We start from the raw sequence: 15224 nt of genomic DNA, 5'->3' as shown, positions 1-15224 counted from the left end.
TGCATTCGCAAATTTGACAATATTAGGTTCGGTTTCACTCAACGGGCATCTCATGTCATGCTCAACATTGAGACGGTTTTTGGCTTTTGTTTTTAATGTAACAAGAGTTATAATGGGCCATCCCGTGTTATCCCACTAGAATCTCCGTTTTACCCCTGAGGGGGTAATTACCCCCAGGTTAGGAACCACTGGTATAAAGAATAAATAATCATATGCCCAAGGGATGAATGTGCGTTTAAACCGATCTCGCTAAACAGTCGCGGCCGCTTCGTCAGCTGTGCGCGGTATATTTAGCCGGTAAATACATCTATTTTTATCGCTTACCATATGCACTGACCGTGCGGCGTACACCTATGATAATTATAATTGTGTACTTATACTGCCAGTACTATTCAGAGGTGGAGGACAGGAGTCCTAATACGGCTTTGAAATAGACTACTCTGGGCGCCATCCCAATCGCGTCAGACAGAGTACTGCGGGGCAGAAGGCAATAGGGCAACCAGTATAGTGGGTCTTAAATTAGTGATGACTTTCACTGCACACTTAAACTTACGCATGTAATCTCTAATGGGATGGGCAGAGCTCCGAATAATCTCGAAAATTTGCAGTCAGTTTTGGTGCTGCAGTCAAGCAAACACAAACAACAAAGCTAACGAACAAACAGACAAAGCTGTCTGTATACAGGGACAACGTAACGAAAACTTTGAGGGATGATTCAGACCATGATTCTGATTTGATATCAAGTGGAATTTACTTTATTGCACTTAACAACTAGTTACATCACAAACATGAAATGGACGTTTACAAGGGTGGACCTATCTTTAAGAGAGATAGAATAGAATAGAAATAGTTTATTATGAAAGGACGCCACACACAAAAAGAAAGACAACAATATCATATCTAATTTCCACTAAAACAATTACAAAAAAGCAAGAAGGATGTTAGGATGTGAGATCTCTTCCAGCCAACCCAGAGGTAGTATAAGAATATCTGCGGGAGAATAAAAAGAGGTGCAATATATGAAATACATTATAATAATTATATCTATATATAAAACCGTTTAAAAATAATAATAATAAATATATAAAAAATATTATTATATGACTCATTTCTCCGGCCTTGTGAGGAATGTTATATCAATCGGGGCAGTTGGCACCGTGCCAAGAGAAGTCTTGTTTTTATTTTTATTGATAAAAGCTGTCTGGATTTAGACGCGTTAAAAAATGGGTATATTCGTTTTGGAGTCGGCGAAAGCTACGACTTTCCAGGCTGCGTTCCCCAAGAACTTACCCCGATACCAACCCATCCGGCGTGGTCGACGATTTCCCTCATTCAGCGCTTATTGCTATCGACCCACTAGGGTCGATTAATTCTTTCAAATATTTTTCCTCTCAGACGACACCCTGAGCCGAGGTTCGCGCCCAACTGGGCACCCTCAGGCCTGTTGTCTTAAACGTTGAACCGTTTGAGAGCCCTCAGCGCTCCCCATTTGTCCGGCCAAGTAGTTAATGCCATCTGCGGCAAATCTACGATAAGTCACGTCAAAAAAAGTCTTAAGAACTATACAGATGGCGCTGTGCAAAGTTGCCTTCGTTTTAACCTTCTAATTTCAGGGACAACAGACACTAGTATAAAAAATGAGGTATGTGACGTATCATTCGGTCACCGTCTAAAAAACCTTTTGTTGGATATGGAGCTATATTCTGTGGACGATTTTATTAAAAATTGACATTGTATTTTATTGTAATTACTTGAATGTAATTTTATTTTATACATAATTAATTTATAATTATTATTAGCCATGACATTGTAATTGATTTAATTATCTTTTGACATTTTGATTTAATTTATTATCTTCTTTGTTGACATTCTTTTATTATCATTTTCGACGATCATATTTATGTTGTTACCGTTTTATATTGTGTCTAAAATGTGTTGTATAACTAAATGTGAATTAAATGAATCTAATCTAATCTAAAGAGACCGTGGAATTCCATTTGTTTCGATCCTGACACACTTCTCTTGCTTCTCCACGTTCATCAATCGTTTCATACACGCACGCCGGTTCAGAGTACTTCAACTTCTACTGTACGATTGTATGGCAACCGGTCGTCATTGAGTAGAGACAACCATTACTGCCAATGTCAAGTACAGGAACCACATTTGTCCATAGAGAATGTCCATATAAGTGCGTCCAAAGGTATCACATATTTCCTGAAACAGAACAACACAACACCACATATAAGCACATTAAACGGTTCAGAGTTAGATCGTGCTAAACCTGTGTGACACAGGGTATTTCACTGCGTCAAAGATAAATTATAAAATGCTCATCTAGAAATAGACGCCAGTCTAACATGATCAGAAATCAGTTTCATTTCACTGTTCGACGTTTTGTGAATGAAGTAATAATGAGTACGACGTTTGACCGCTTTTATTGATGACGTCACAGGACAGTATTTCCAAACAAACTTTCGTTTTGACGTTTCGTAAAAAGTATCTTATTTGGTTATGTTGTCAAGAAGTCTACTGTAAATATGAGTTAAAAATGGACTATCACGCCCAGGTTATCAATCCGTCACCTTTTTGTCGAGTTATTTCAAGGTCCAGTTGTAGTAGGCATACGTCATCATCTCCGTAGCACTATCCCGTTTATCACAGGGTCCGCTTACCTAACCTGAAGATTCGACAGGTCCGGGTTTTTTACAGAAGCGATTGCCTGTCTGACCTTCCGCGAAGGGAAAACCAGCCCAATACAGGTTAGGTTAGGTCACATACCTCCGAAAATGCATTTCTCGGGAATGTGGGTTTCCTCACGATGTTTTCCTTCACCGCTTGAAGTGCAACCAGTCAATTTATTACTTTGCAAGAAACTGATTGGACTCTTGCAGTTTATCGTACTTTGTTTGAACCAGACACTTTCGATTGTATACACATCGTAATGATCATCATCATCATCAGCCCATTAACGTCCCCACTGCTGGGGCACGGGCCTTCCCTATGGATGGATAGGGAGATCGGGCCTTAAACCATCACGCGGGCCCAGTGCGGATTGGTGGTTATTAACGACTGCTAATGCAGCCGGGACCAACGGCTTAACGTGCCTTCCGAAGCACGGAGGAGCTCGAGATGAAAACTTTTTTTTTGTGGTCACCCATCCTATGACCGGCCTTTGCGAAAGTTGCTTAACTTCAACAATCGCAGGCCGAGCGCGTTTACCGCTGCGCCACCGAGCTCCTCCGTAATGATAGAAAAGTATATTGCGAAATAGCATACATATAGTTCAAATACAGATTCATTGAGTACTAAACTACTGAGCAGACATTGACTCACGCGTCAGTCTGTTCAACGTCGCCCGGCGCGTTTAAGTGCTAGCCTCGTATCGATCTGGTTCAAAAAATAATCGCGCGAAAGCCCTCGGAGCTCTGCATTTGTCCGACCAAGTGGTGATACCGTCAAACGCAAATGTACAACAAACAAATCACGCCAAAAGTCAACGTGTGGTAGACAAAAATAAAGCGTAACGGAATAGGTTAGAGTAGGCTTGTTTCCAACTAGTCAAATCAGTTGCTTTTTACTAAACGCCAAAACACGAAATGACTATGGAATTCGTTTGAAAAAGTACACTGTGACGTCATAGAAAAACGTGATAAAATGCCGGACTTATTATTACGGTTTTCTTGATTAAACTTCGTAAATAAATTCAATAGAAAAAATAAAATCTTTTTCATTACTTTTACATCAAACTTTATTTAGTAATCAAAATTTCATAATTTATCTTGAACCTAGTACACGACCCAATTCAAAATGAATAACATAAGTGAATGTGGTGTATTTAAGTTGAAGAATTGGCTAATTGACGGTTTCGGATAAGTATTTTAAAATCGTTATCGTTAAATGATAAACTACCATATCCGACAATATTTTATTATTACAACTGTCAAGTAGCCATTTGAAAAATAATTTTCTTTTTAAAAAGTTGAAATAATAACATAATAATCTTAACTTATCTAAAATAAGAATTTAGCCTATACGATCCCCCTGCTGGGCAAAGGCCTCCCCTTGATCTAACACACATAACAATAATAATACACAACAATAACATAGTAATAATAATGTGATATTTGTTTATGTACACTATTTCTATTAAAGTAATTTGGTATTATATTATAATGTATATATACCATTAACACATGTTTATGGAACACGATGTTCGTGCGTCACCCAACAGGGTCCACATAATACCAGCGTCGTGGTTCACGCCGCGACTTGCGCTGAGTGAGGCCTCTTTGTTTTAGGACATCATTTCGACAAACATCCGTCTTGCTTTTTTGTAATTGTTTTAGTGGAAATTTGATATGATGTTGTTGTCTTTTTATTGTGTGTGGCGCCCTTTTATAATAAACTATTTCTATTCTATTCTAAATTCACTTTTCTCTCATAAAAAAAAATCGAATCTAAAGTATTAGGTATTAAAAAAAATACAGTGGGTGTTATAATGGTTTTTAATTCATAATGTTTATGTTCAAAGTTCAAATTTAAAATTTAATATAACTTGTGTTTTGTTGAACGTAAATTAGGACGTGTTTATAGTTTAGTGATTGTGAAATGAATGAACTCAAGTATTCTAGCACAATGGAGGATGCTTTGGATAAAATGTATGTTTTTAATTAACCTTATCGCATACACTATGGCTATACACACACACACACACATAAACTCACTCCAGCCAGCCTAATTCCCCAAGGAAATCTATCACTCCTATGACGTTACTGGGCACCTCAGGGAGGCACCCCGTCAGGCCGAGGTGCCTGGCCCGGTAATTGCCGACTCCTCCACACTCCAATAGAACATGGCCCGCTGTCTCCTCCGCCTCCATGCAGGCTCTGCACAGGGGCTGTCTGTGACACCTAGTGTGAACAGATGTTTGTTGAAAGCACCGTGACCAGGATAACAGCTGTTACTGTCTTAGTTGAGACCTCTTTGGAACTGGGACCTAAAGATCAATAGTCACACTAAACCATGGAGGGTGTTCATATACGTATATATTAATGCAACCTCTACCTCTTGTCCACAGGATGTCCCTGGTAGGCTCGTACGACGAGTCGGATTCGTTCGTCGACTACCAGACCCGCATGGTCGGCGCCGCTAAGGAGATCGCGCGCATCGCCACTGATATGGTAAGTTAATAAGTTGAAACATAAACATAAATAGCCTATATACGTCCCACTGCTGGGCACAGGCCTCCCCTCAATCAACCAGAGGGGGAACGGAGCATACTCCACCACGATGCTCTACTGCGAGTTGGTGGAGGTATTTTTACGGCTAATAGCCGGGACCCACGGCTTAACGTGCCCTCCGAAGCACGGAATCAACTTATTTCAGACAATCAGGTGATTCAAGCCTGTAAAATCCTTACCAAACAAAGTGATTTCGACAATGTCCCCATCGGGAATCGAATTCGGACCTCCAGATCGGGAGCCTAACGCTCTAACCACTAGACCACGAAGGCTGAATAAGTTGAAACTCAATAAAAATATCCAGAGTGTTAGTGACATCGTAACGAATAGAGGAGGATAATTCAAACCACGATTCTGAGTTAATATTACATCAAGTGGAATTTTCCGTCGCAAAATTCATAATATATATATTTTTTTTTTATTATTTTCATTACTCTACTTTTGCAATGGAAAATTCCGTTTCGAAAACTCAGAATCGCGGTCTGAATCATCTCCCCTGTATTCGTTACGGTGGCACTAACAACTAACTAACTAACTTGTATTTTGCACTGTCTATCTCGCTAAGATTTTATTAAATTCTTTTCCTCGAGGTTGTCTGGAAGAGATCGCTTTTAGCGATAATTCCGCCTTTGCCCAGTTTTGTTAATTAGTTTTTCTTAAGTTCTAAGATGTATAAGGCTAAGTTAATATTAATTCTTCCATTACTTAAAACCACATACCTACCTTACCTTACAATAATTTTCGCGTGAGTATCCTGTGTTTGTGTGTGCAATAAAGTTGTTACTGATTCTTTTCTTCATAGACTGCTAAGTCGGCGACAGACGCGAGCCGCCTTGTTCAGCTCGGCAGCGAGATGTGTCAGAAGTACGAACAACTAGCGCAGGACAGCGTCGGGGCCTCCGCCACCACGCCCAACGCCGACGTCGCCAACAGGTATATGGGTCGTTCTTCTTTTTTATCGACAATGATCTGTCCTTCGCTCTGATATGTTATATGTTTTAGAATTTTATTTATTCTTTCCATTGTCCAAAAATATAGTTATCTTATTATACTTAAAATACTAGCGAAATACTAATCGGTTCCTCGATTAGTGATTAACGTAGCTTGGTTGTTTTTCACAAAATTCTGTGACAGAGTGGTAAATCGAAATGCTGTCTCCGATGAAAATGGCCACTCTGTCACAATATATTTTGCAATGCGCCTGCAAGGAACAGTATATTACCAAGATAAAGAGAAACACTAAATACTCCTCTACAGACACATCTCTATATGATGTTTTTTAAATATTTATTGCCGTTATAATGAAAGATGTTAAATCCGATATAACGAGAAAATGACTTCTTATTGTCGATAAAAAAGAAGAATGACCCATATACTCCTCCACTTCCTATAACAATGAACCTCATAGACCAACGTACTTATTAGAAATAGAAATGTTTTATTGCGACCATGTGTTCGTACAAATTGTGGTGTTATAAAAATGCAGAAGTAAGTATTATAGTATCAACTTGGACCCAGTAAGGGCACTGCAACTGGTAGAGAGGATTATTAAATAGAACGCCTACATCTAATGGATAATTTAAGCTAGCTTACCTGTTTTTAGTGTGTTTGTGTGATTTTTTTTTAATGGTTGATTGCTGTTATTGGTTGCCTGGAAAGAAGTGTTTCAGCGCAATAAGGCAGTCCACTTGTACTGTTGGTAAATGTTTTTTTTATAAATGTTTGTATGTTTTAATTGTGTGCAATAAAGTATATTTGATTTGATTTTGATCTGATTTGTTTGTGTGAGAGGGTATATATGTGGCAGTGTGTATATATATGAGAGAGTGTATTATGTGGGAGGGTGTGTATCCGTACGCACCTGCGTACCTATTCTCTTGGGGTATATTTATTTATTTAATTCAGGCAGCTAAGGCCCATAAAATATAAACCTTAACCTAGGACATGACATACAAAATTATAGTGATATATATGTCATATTATGTTATTGTCTGTGCAGGATCCGTCTAGCAGTGGTGGAGCTGGGCGAGGGTGTGTCGGAGCTGATCAAGGGCGGCGGCCACTGCCGGCTGGCGGCCACGCCGCAGAACCAGCGGCTCGTGGCAGACGCCGCCAAACACGTCAATGAGAAGGTACATACATACAGACATCCATACATACATAAATCCATACATCCGTGTATAAACAGGCTGTATACGCCGCCAAACATGTCAATGAGAAGTTTTATACAGATCAGTTTCATACACATCCATACATACAGACATCCATTCATACATATTTCCAATTGAAGTAGGCAGGCACCACAGAATTCCATTTACTACGATCCTAACACACTATTTTGGTGTTTTTCCATTCTCATCAAATTCTTCGTGCATGCCCGCTGGTTTAAAGTACTCTTGACCAGACCTGGGAGTATTCAGTCTTCAATACCTGTGGCCCAGCTAGTTGACCAGCTAATTCCCATATCCAACAGCTGGATGGAAATACCGTCCTGTGACGTCATCAATAAAAGCGGTCAAACGTCGTACTCATTGTTACTTCATTCACAAAATAAAATTCGAAAACAAGTCGAAAAGTAAAATGTGATCGATTATTGATCAACTTAGACTGGCTTCTATTACAAGATTCTTTTTCTTCTTAATTAGATCGGGTTATTGATCAATGTAAAATTTTTAGGCGGTTGTTTTAGATTCGTGCCTAAAATTGACGTGTGATCCATACATCTTATGGCTGTCGATTACCTGTCCCTTTCCTTTTCAGCGGGTAAGAAAATGACAGATATAACGTAAAATAAAATTAGATGGTGTTTACAGGAATCAGCACTTATTACTAGATTAGCATTTTATAATTTAACTGTGACCCGGTCAAATACCCTTATGTCTTCATTCCAGGTGGTAGCAGTGCTGAGTGCGCTCCAAGCGGGCTCGCGCGGCACTCAAGCTTGCATCGATGCAGCGGCCACTATAGCTGCCATCATCGGAGACCTGGACACCACCATACTCTTCGCTAGTGCTGGTTAGTAGATTTTCAGTGTCAGTGCCTGCACTCCTCCTAGGTTCACTCATGGCGTGAATGTTCTGTGGTCACCAGTTTAGCACCGCGTGAGCCCCCAGAGCTTCCCATTTGTCCGGCAAAGTAGTCAATGCAATCTGCGGCAAATCTACCATAAGTCACGTCAAAAATAAAACAGTTTAGCAATGAAAAGCTATTCTTCTCTTTGTACAGTTTTAATGATTTTTATTTCTATGACAAGTAATAGTAATTAAATACATTAGTCAGCAATTCACTTAAATTTCAATAATAAAATTTACGTCCTTGGAATGTTGGAGATACCAATTTAATGGTAACACAGTGGTAACACTTACGTCATCAAAGGGCTAGCAATGGCGGCTTGTATACCTGATCTTCTTATTTCATGGTTATTTCACAACCCCTCTTCCAGGAACACTCCATTCGGAGAAAGAGAACGATACATTCTCGGACCACCGCGAGAATATCCTGAAGACTGCCAAGACGTTGGTGGAGGACACCAAGACCCTGGTGGGAGGCGCGGCCGGCACGCAGGAACAACTGGCCTCGGCCGCCCAGAGCGCTGTCACCACCATTGGTGAGTAACACAGTCACCACACCCTGGATACTCCGTACAAAAGTCCCATTCTCGCCGTGTGTCGCATTGATATCTTACTAATATTATAAATGTGAAAGTTTGTGAGTATGGATGTTTGGATGTTTGTTACGCTTTTACGCAAAAACTACTGAATGGATTTTAATGAAATTTTACAATAATGTAGCTTATACATCAGAATAACACATAGGCTACAATTTATGAAAAATATTTCGTTATACCCTAATCCAAGAAAATTGAAATTCAGACTACATACAAACAAACACTTAAACCTACTCATCCACAGTGCAACTATGCGAAGTCGTCAAACTGGGCGCGATGTCGCTCGGCTCCGGGAACCCTGAGCCTCAGGTTCTACTCCTACACGCGGCCAGAGACGTGGCGTCCGCCCTCAGGGACCTCGCCAGCGCGACCACTGCGGCCAGCGGAAAGCACGTGTCACACCCTGATATGCAACGGCTGAAGCATGCTGCCAAGGTAGGATTGAGGGTGTATTACTAGCGAAGGGGACAAAGTAACAGATGGGTCAGAGACGGTTATATATTCTGGTGGAAACTTAGAAAACTGTACCTAGTATATTTGTGCTACAATTTTATTGTACAGTAAATCAAATGCCTGTTTTGTCACTCGCTGATAACAAGCTATCTCTTATGGGACATAAAATAAATATTGGAGGCTAATTACTTATGGTTTAATGATTAGCGAATTATAAATTCCCTACAAAAACAGCTAGATTGCGACGTGTACGTATCGAGACAGTGTGAAGGTGTCTGGCGCCCCGCTTCCCGCGCCTCAACCGCCACCGCCGCCCGCGCGTTCTTTTAATGCGCTCGCGAACACATATCTGGAAGTTAGACTGCTTGTTTTTTCCTGAATTTATTACGTATTTTGCCTATTATTCTTCTTCTTAACGTGTGGGTTGTGAGGTGGAATACCATACCTCATCAACCCTGGTGTCAAGGTTATTACTGAGCCGCCAAAGGCATAGATGTATGGCATAATTGGCGAACTTATTCTGTTAAGTAATTTCTGCCAGATTAATCTTTATAATCGTCTCTGAACCAAATTCTTGTGTATTATATTGTAATATCGAATTGTAAACAAAAGTAATCCGTAGACATTTGTTTTGTTTTGGCCGTAATATTCAAAATTATTTTTATATCAAAATATATTTATTTGTTTCGTTTTCCATCTGTCAATGTCGTTGTTGTCTCATGTGGTCAATATTGGACTTTTGGGCCTGGTGATCACCGAGATGGCAAAATGGCGCGCCACGGCAATCTACTATAGTTCTGTGGAATTATTTTCAACTTAAAAGTTCTCGAAGTTTTCGTGTTACACAAATAAGAGACAAGCCAGCCCTCGCGGCTACCGCGCCGCGCGTGATACGAATTATATCGAAGACTTCGACCAATACACTACGACGACGTCCATCGTAGATAGCATTCGATATATTCGGTTGCCATGCAGATCCTGATGGACATTATATGGCATGACACAACCAGAATTAGAACGGTTCTTGTACTGTCTTTATCGTGGCAAGCAAATGTCACATACTTCATAATAATATGAATAAGATATGACTTGCTAATAAAATGCCGTCACGTGTCGATAAATGGTTAAATCCCGTAGTAAATCATAGGATTGTAGAAGAGAGCTAAAATAGAATCTTGACTTTCATAAACTGACGAGTCCCAATTGGGCAAATCTTTCAATAAGCGGTCTCCGGAGACCGTACATTATAAACAAACGTAATTTGATTTGCCGTGACGCCCCAAGCCATACATGGGGTGAGAGCCAGGCCTTATCGGGATCTATTCCCTAGCGCGCGGAGAAACGCTGGAGTATGCCGGTGAAGCAGAACGCTCTGCGCATGAAACGCCTCTCCCTCCAACCCAGGGACTCTTGCGACTCCGAGACGGACGTCTTCCAATCCGACCAGGAGGAAGAACTACTCAAACTCCTAGACTACTCCAGTCAAGACGACGATGTCTCTCCGTCCATATTCCACGACGATTGCGAAGAGGTCATCGCGTACATAGAGACTTTAATGAAGAATGTTATCAAACGAGCGATCAAAGACGAAGGCCTAAATGAAAGGTACAATCTAGTGGCTAGAAACAGTCTAGTCGACATGGATTGGAGGGTGCTGAAGTACGGAGAGAACATCTTCCTTGGAGAAATCAAGAAGTTGGTAGACTTGACTGCTGATACCGGGGACAAAGCAGAAAGGAAAAGAAAGAAGGACGTTTTACAAAGATTGAAAGCTAATTCTGATCTTGATAATGAAATGAAAAGGCTTTCCCAAGTTATTGAAGACTTGGATTCTGAAATGGAAGTTGAAGATACTAACAATAATAAAGTAACTGAAGTAAAGGCTGTAGAAACAGTTCCTCATAAAAAACCTAAGGTAGAAGACAAGAAAACTAAACTTAAGAATCCTGTTTTCAAAATCAAAAAGGTTAAACCAGTCAATTTGATTATTAATCTAGATGCCACTTCAAAATCTCCTGAAATCAAATCAGTCGAGCCTCTAAAAGTACAAAGTCCTGAAAAACAAAAGGATGAGTCTACTGAAATTGTTGTAAAACCTGACGTTGTAGCGAAGGAATTCACAACTGAATTCTGGAAAATGTTCAAAGATGACTCTGAATGGTGGAAAGCTTTGGCCAAGAGGAACTTGCAGAAAATGGAAGAGACTAGAAAAGAATTGGAAAGATTCAGCGGTCATGAACTAGTACTTGAAGAATTCCATAAAGAAATAGATAGATACGAAAAAGAAAAGCGAACCTTACAATCGTTTATTGAAGAAGTTGACAACTCCAAAGCCGTGGACAAAGATTTGGAATACGACAAGAAATATGAAGACATGGTTTTAAAACTAATAGAATTTGCGAAAAAGGACTTTATTTATAAAGGTTTCGATCCTTTAATTGAACAACTTAAAGCACTATCAAACATACAGATAGAAGGACGTAAGAAAAAGGTTGTGAAAATCCAAGACATCATAAACATTTACACACAGATCGACATATCGAAATACACGTACGAAGAGCTATGTCTCTTAGAGAAATATTACAAAGAAATCATAAGAAAATACAAACAAGAAAACAATATGATCATCAATGAAAAAGAAAACATAGTTCCTAGGCTTCCTAGAGAAGACAGATCTCCTAGTTTAGTAAGAGAAGAAACTAAGTCAGCCCCTCCTTCTTACCATAAAAACGTGATACTAAACATACATTCTAGTCAAAACTTAACTAAAAACGTAAACCACTACTCGAGTCATCATATTGTATCCAACGGAGACTCGCTAAAACGCTCAAAGTCTAATAATAGAAACTCACAAATTGAAATCTTCGATCTCACTAGAACATATCCAATGGAATACTACGCTAACAACTGGTGGTCAATATACGAGGACATTCTAAAAAGCCGAGAACAGCAATTCGGTTCGATTGACAACTGGTGGAGTTTCTACGAAGCAATATTGAAGAAACAGGACACGTCAGATGAAGAACTGAAGAGGATAAGAGCCGTAGTGGAATACAGAAACAGTTTAAGAAGGCGACCGAACAGCCGAATGGAGGAGCAACTCAGAATGCTAGATGAGATCAAAAATAACAGATTCCAAGAGACAGAGGAACAAACGAGTGCCAACAAAGATTCGGTCAGAATTTTTCGATATACATTAACCGTCTGCACAACTAGCGTCTAACTCGTCATACCAAGCACGTAATGGAGCATGGTGTTGCGGTGGATCATCGGCCATTGATGTCGTTCTTTCTCTAATTTTTTTGTTAGGTTAGTGTCTAAAGCACGCAGTTTTTCGCCCTTTTAAATCTCAGTGTAGTTTTGATTTTATTGGAAACAATAAAAAAAACTCTTTCAAAGCATTCGATACTGTGAGTCATACATATTTCCTTCTATTTTTATAATTTTTCAAAGCTTTTAGATATTATTTTATTTCTGACATCGTTAAAACTAAACAGAGTTTGCAAAAATACTTATCTACGTATTTAAATTTCAAGATTTCACCCATAATAATATCCTAAGTTTCCCAAGGTACGATTCTAGGCCCATTATGTTGAATACGCTTTAGACACTGGCCATTCTCTTCCGTCACCTCAGATGATGTCATCGTTTAGAAATGTGTTTAGCCGTGTTGTTGTTGTTAGTGCTGTCCTGTGTGGCATGAAGACTTGTGATCTAAACCTTCCTTCAATCGGATATTAGACGAGCCACCGGTAGATTGGTAAATTACATACCTTTATTGCAATGACAACCAAAAGAGCTTAATTGATTCACGTTTTGTACCCCAAAACAGAATACACTGATTTTGAAAACACCCGTTTTGCTATCACGAATATTTTTGATGTACACAGACACTTGCACTTGTGTGAGATCAGAGAGGGTTTGGGTCATTTCACAAGATTCAATATTTTCAGTAACTACATCGAAAAAATGGGTTTACGTTACATCTATCCATCCGACAGAAGGTTTTCTATACCAGTCGCTTAATTTAAAGCAAAAAGAAATACAGTGAGATGTGTTAAATGATTGACAAGGCTCATATTGTAAATTCAGAACAGCTTATGAATAGTTTTATTAAAGACATGTATCTTTAAACGTTACAATTGTTAGTGATGGCCGGTGGCTCTGTCTATCCCTCGCTAAACACGTTTCACTCTTCATTTCATGGTGGGCTGTCATCCAGTGAATAACTTAAAAAAAAACCACAAGCTTTCATTTCTCTCGCCGCACAGCTTGGAAGTCCAATATTGACGAACATACGAGCTTTTTTATTATTATTATCTTATCTATGTATGGTGTTGAAAGCTTATGGGTTTGCTAGCATGACGCTTTTCGATCGCACTGGGGGTTCATGTTTTTTATCAAAATGTCTTAGTTGGCAACCCAAAGCTTTAGTTATTAATGCAGATTTTTTTTTTAATTTAAGATATTTAAAAGATAATATTATTCGGCTAGCATGGACCTACAAAATTTTCGAATCATTTCCTCATTTTTGGGTCCGTTCGCTTTGAATTCAGTCAAATAAACATTTTATTCAAAATTTTAGTATCTACGCGAAAGTAAAACAACCTAAAGATATGTTATCTATTTACTTTACAGTAAAGTGTATATTTGACTGAAGTATTATGAAGATGTCTCGATATTATATTCCAAGCATTATCTTTGAAAAATATATTCCATAGATGTGGTAAATTCAGTAAATCAATCAGTAACTCAAAATCTTGTTTATATATACAGGAGCCGTATTTTTGAATTCGTTTTTGATTCGCGTCCCAAAGGATATACCCATTTCACGTACCACATCAGAACTTATCACTTACAAGATGAGACAGGTGTATATTTTCTTACGTGAGTAATTGGGGTGGAACGATTCAAAAATACGAACGGTAGTCTACCAAAAAAAAAAAACAAATTAGTTCCTTGAGAGTCTTTTGTAATTATTTATTTTTATTTTGGTGCAATAAAATATATTTGTATTTTACTCGCTGCACACGGGAACCAATGTATTGCATATGTGCGTAACTTCAGAGCATCATCAACCTTCAAACCTCAAATGAAACACCGCGATCATAGTATAGTCGAAAGACGGAATGTCCTTTTAAAATCCAAACCCCACTGTTTAACTATTGTCTGGAAATCATGGAGGAGAATATATCGAGACATCTCTACCACCAACGCCACCAGACTACCACTAACCGGCCGATGGTTGCAGGTGATGGTGACAAACGTGACGTCACTGCTGAAGACGGTGAAGGCGGTAGAGGATGAGCACACGCGCGGCATCAGGGCGCTCGAGTCCACCATCGAGGCCATCTCGCAGGAGGTCGAGGTATGTTGGAAAAATAGAAAAATGCAGTATCCTTGGGGGTTAAACAGATCACATTGAAGCAACGAGGGTCTTCCCAGGCTATGTTCCCTAAAAATGTATAGATGTAATGAAATTATTTTGATGCATCCTTTTTAGACCCCTTTGAAGAGTTACTCAAATCGCAGTAACATAACGTTGGTCTAACAGAAAGCTCGGTGAGACGTGGGTCCTTAGTTTATCTTCCGATGGATGTACCTCTAACTACCCCGATTGGGATATAGTCGTGACCTTATTTGTTGTTTTATGTTTGACTGCGCAACAAGAAATAATTAAATAGACAAGCGTATTCAATCCAATTTCAAAAATATATTTTTCAGTAGATAACATTGCACTTTGAATCGTCATACTTTACATAAAGAACGTCTCATCAACCTAAAACCACTGCAGCTTCTCACAACTTGTATAGCCGAGGAAAAGAAGCTGGAAGAAAAACCTCGAAGTATCTGAGAGCCGTTGT

At 39.3% G+C, this 15224-nt stretch overlaps 2 protein-coding genes across 8 annotated transcripts in view; both read left to right on the top strand.

Moving 5' to 3' along the window:
- LOC126378322 (talin-1) overlaps positions 1-15224 on the top strand; it is a 135932-nt gene that overhangs the window by 92685 nt on the left and 28023 nt on the right. For 6 of the 7 annotated variants that reach the window (XM_050026520.1, XM_050026518.1, XM_050026516.1 and 3 more), the window contains exons 44-51: positions 5078-5180; positions 6043-6173; positions 7240-7372; positions 8132-8255; positions 8683-8847; positions 9152-9342; positions 10691-12535; positions 14612-14728. In XM_050026520.1, the coding sequence (XP_049882477.1) occupies positions 5078-5180; positions 6043-6173; positions 7240-7372; positions 8132-8255; positions 8683-8847; positions 9152-9342; positions 10691-12535; positions 14612-14728 (2809 nt within the window). The remainder of the gene's footprint in view (positions 1-5077; positions 5181-6042; positions 6174-7239; positions 7373-8131; positions 8256-8682; positions 8848-9151; positions 9343-10690; positions 12536-14611; positions 14729-15224) is intronic. The other variant, XM_050026521.1, reaches the window with a different exon arrangement.
- The window catches only part of LOC126378330 (uncharacterized), a 91922-nt gene continuing 79437 nt past the window's right edge, over positions 2740-15224 (top strand). Inside the window, exon 1 of the mRNA XM_050026561.1 lies at positions 2740-2759. The gene's annotated coding sequence lies outside the window, so the exon portion shown is untranslated. The remainder of the gene's footprint in view (positions 2760-15224) is intronic.

This window comes from Pectinophora gossypiella, chromosome 26, assembly GCF_024362695.1.
Source record: "Pectinophora gossypiella chromosome 26, ilPecGoss1.1, whole genome shotgun sequence".
Taxonomy (NCBI): Eukaryota; Metazoa; Arthropoda; class Insecta; order Lepidoptera; family Gelechiidae; genus Pectinophora; species Pectinophora gossypiella.
This window is presented reverse-complemented; position numbering and strand designations above follow the sequence as displayed.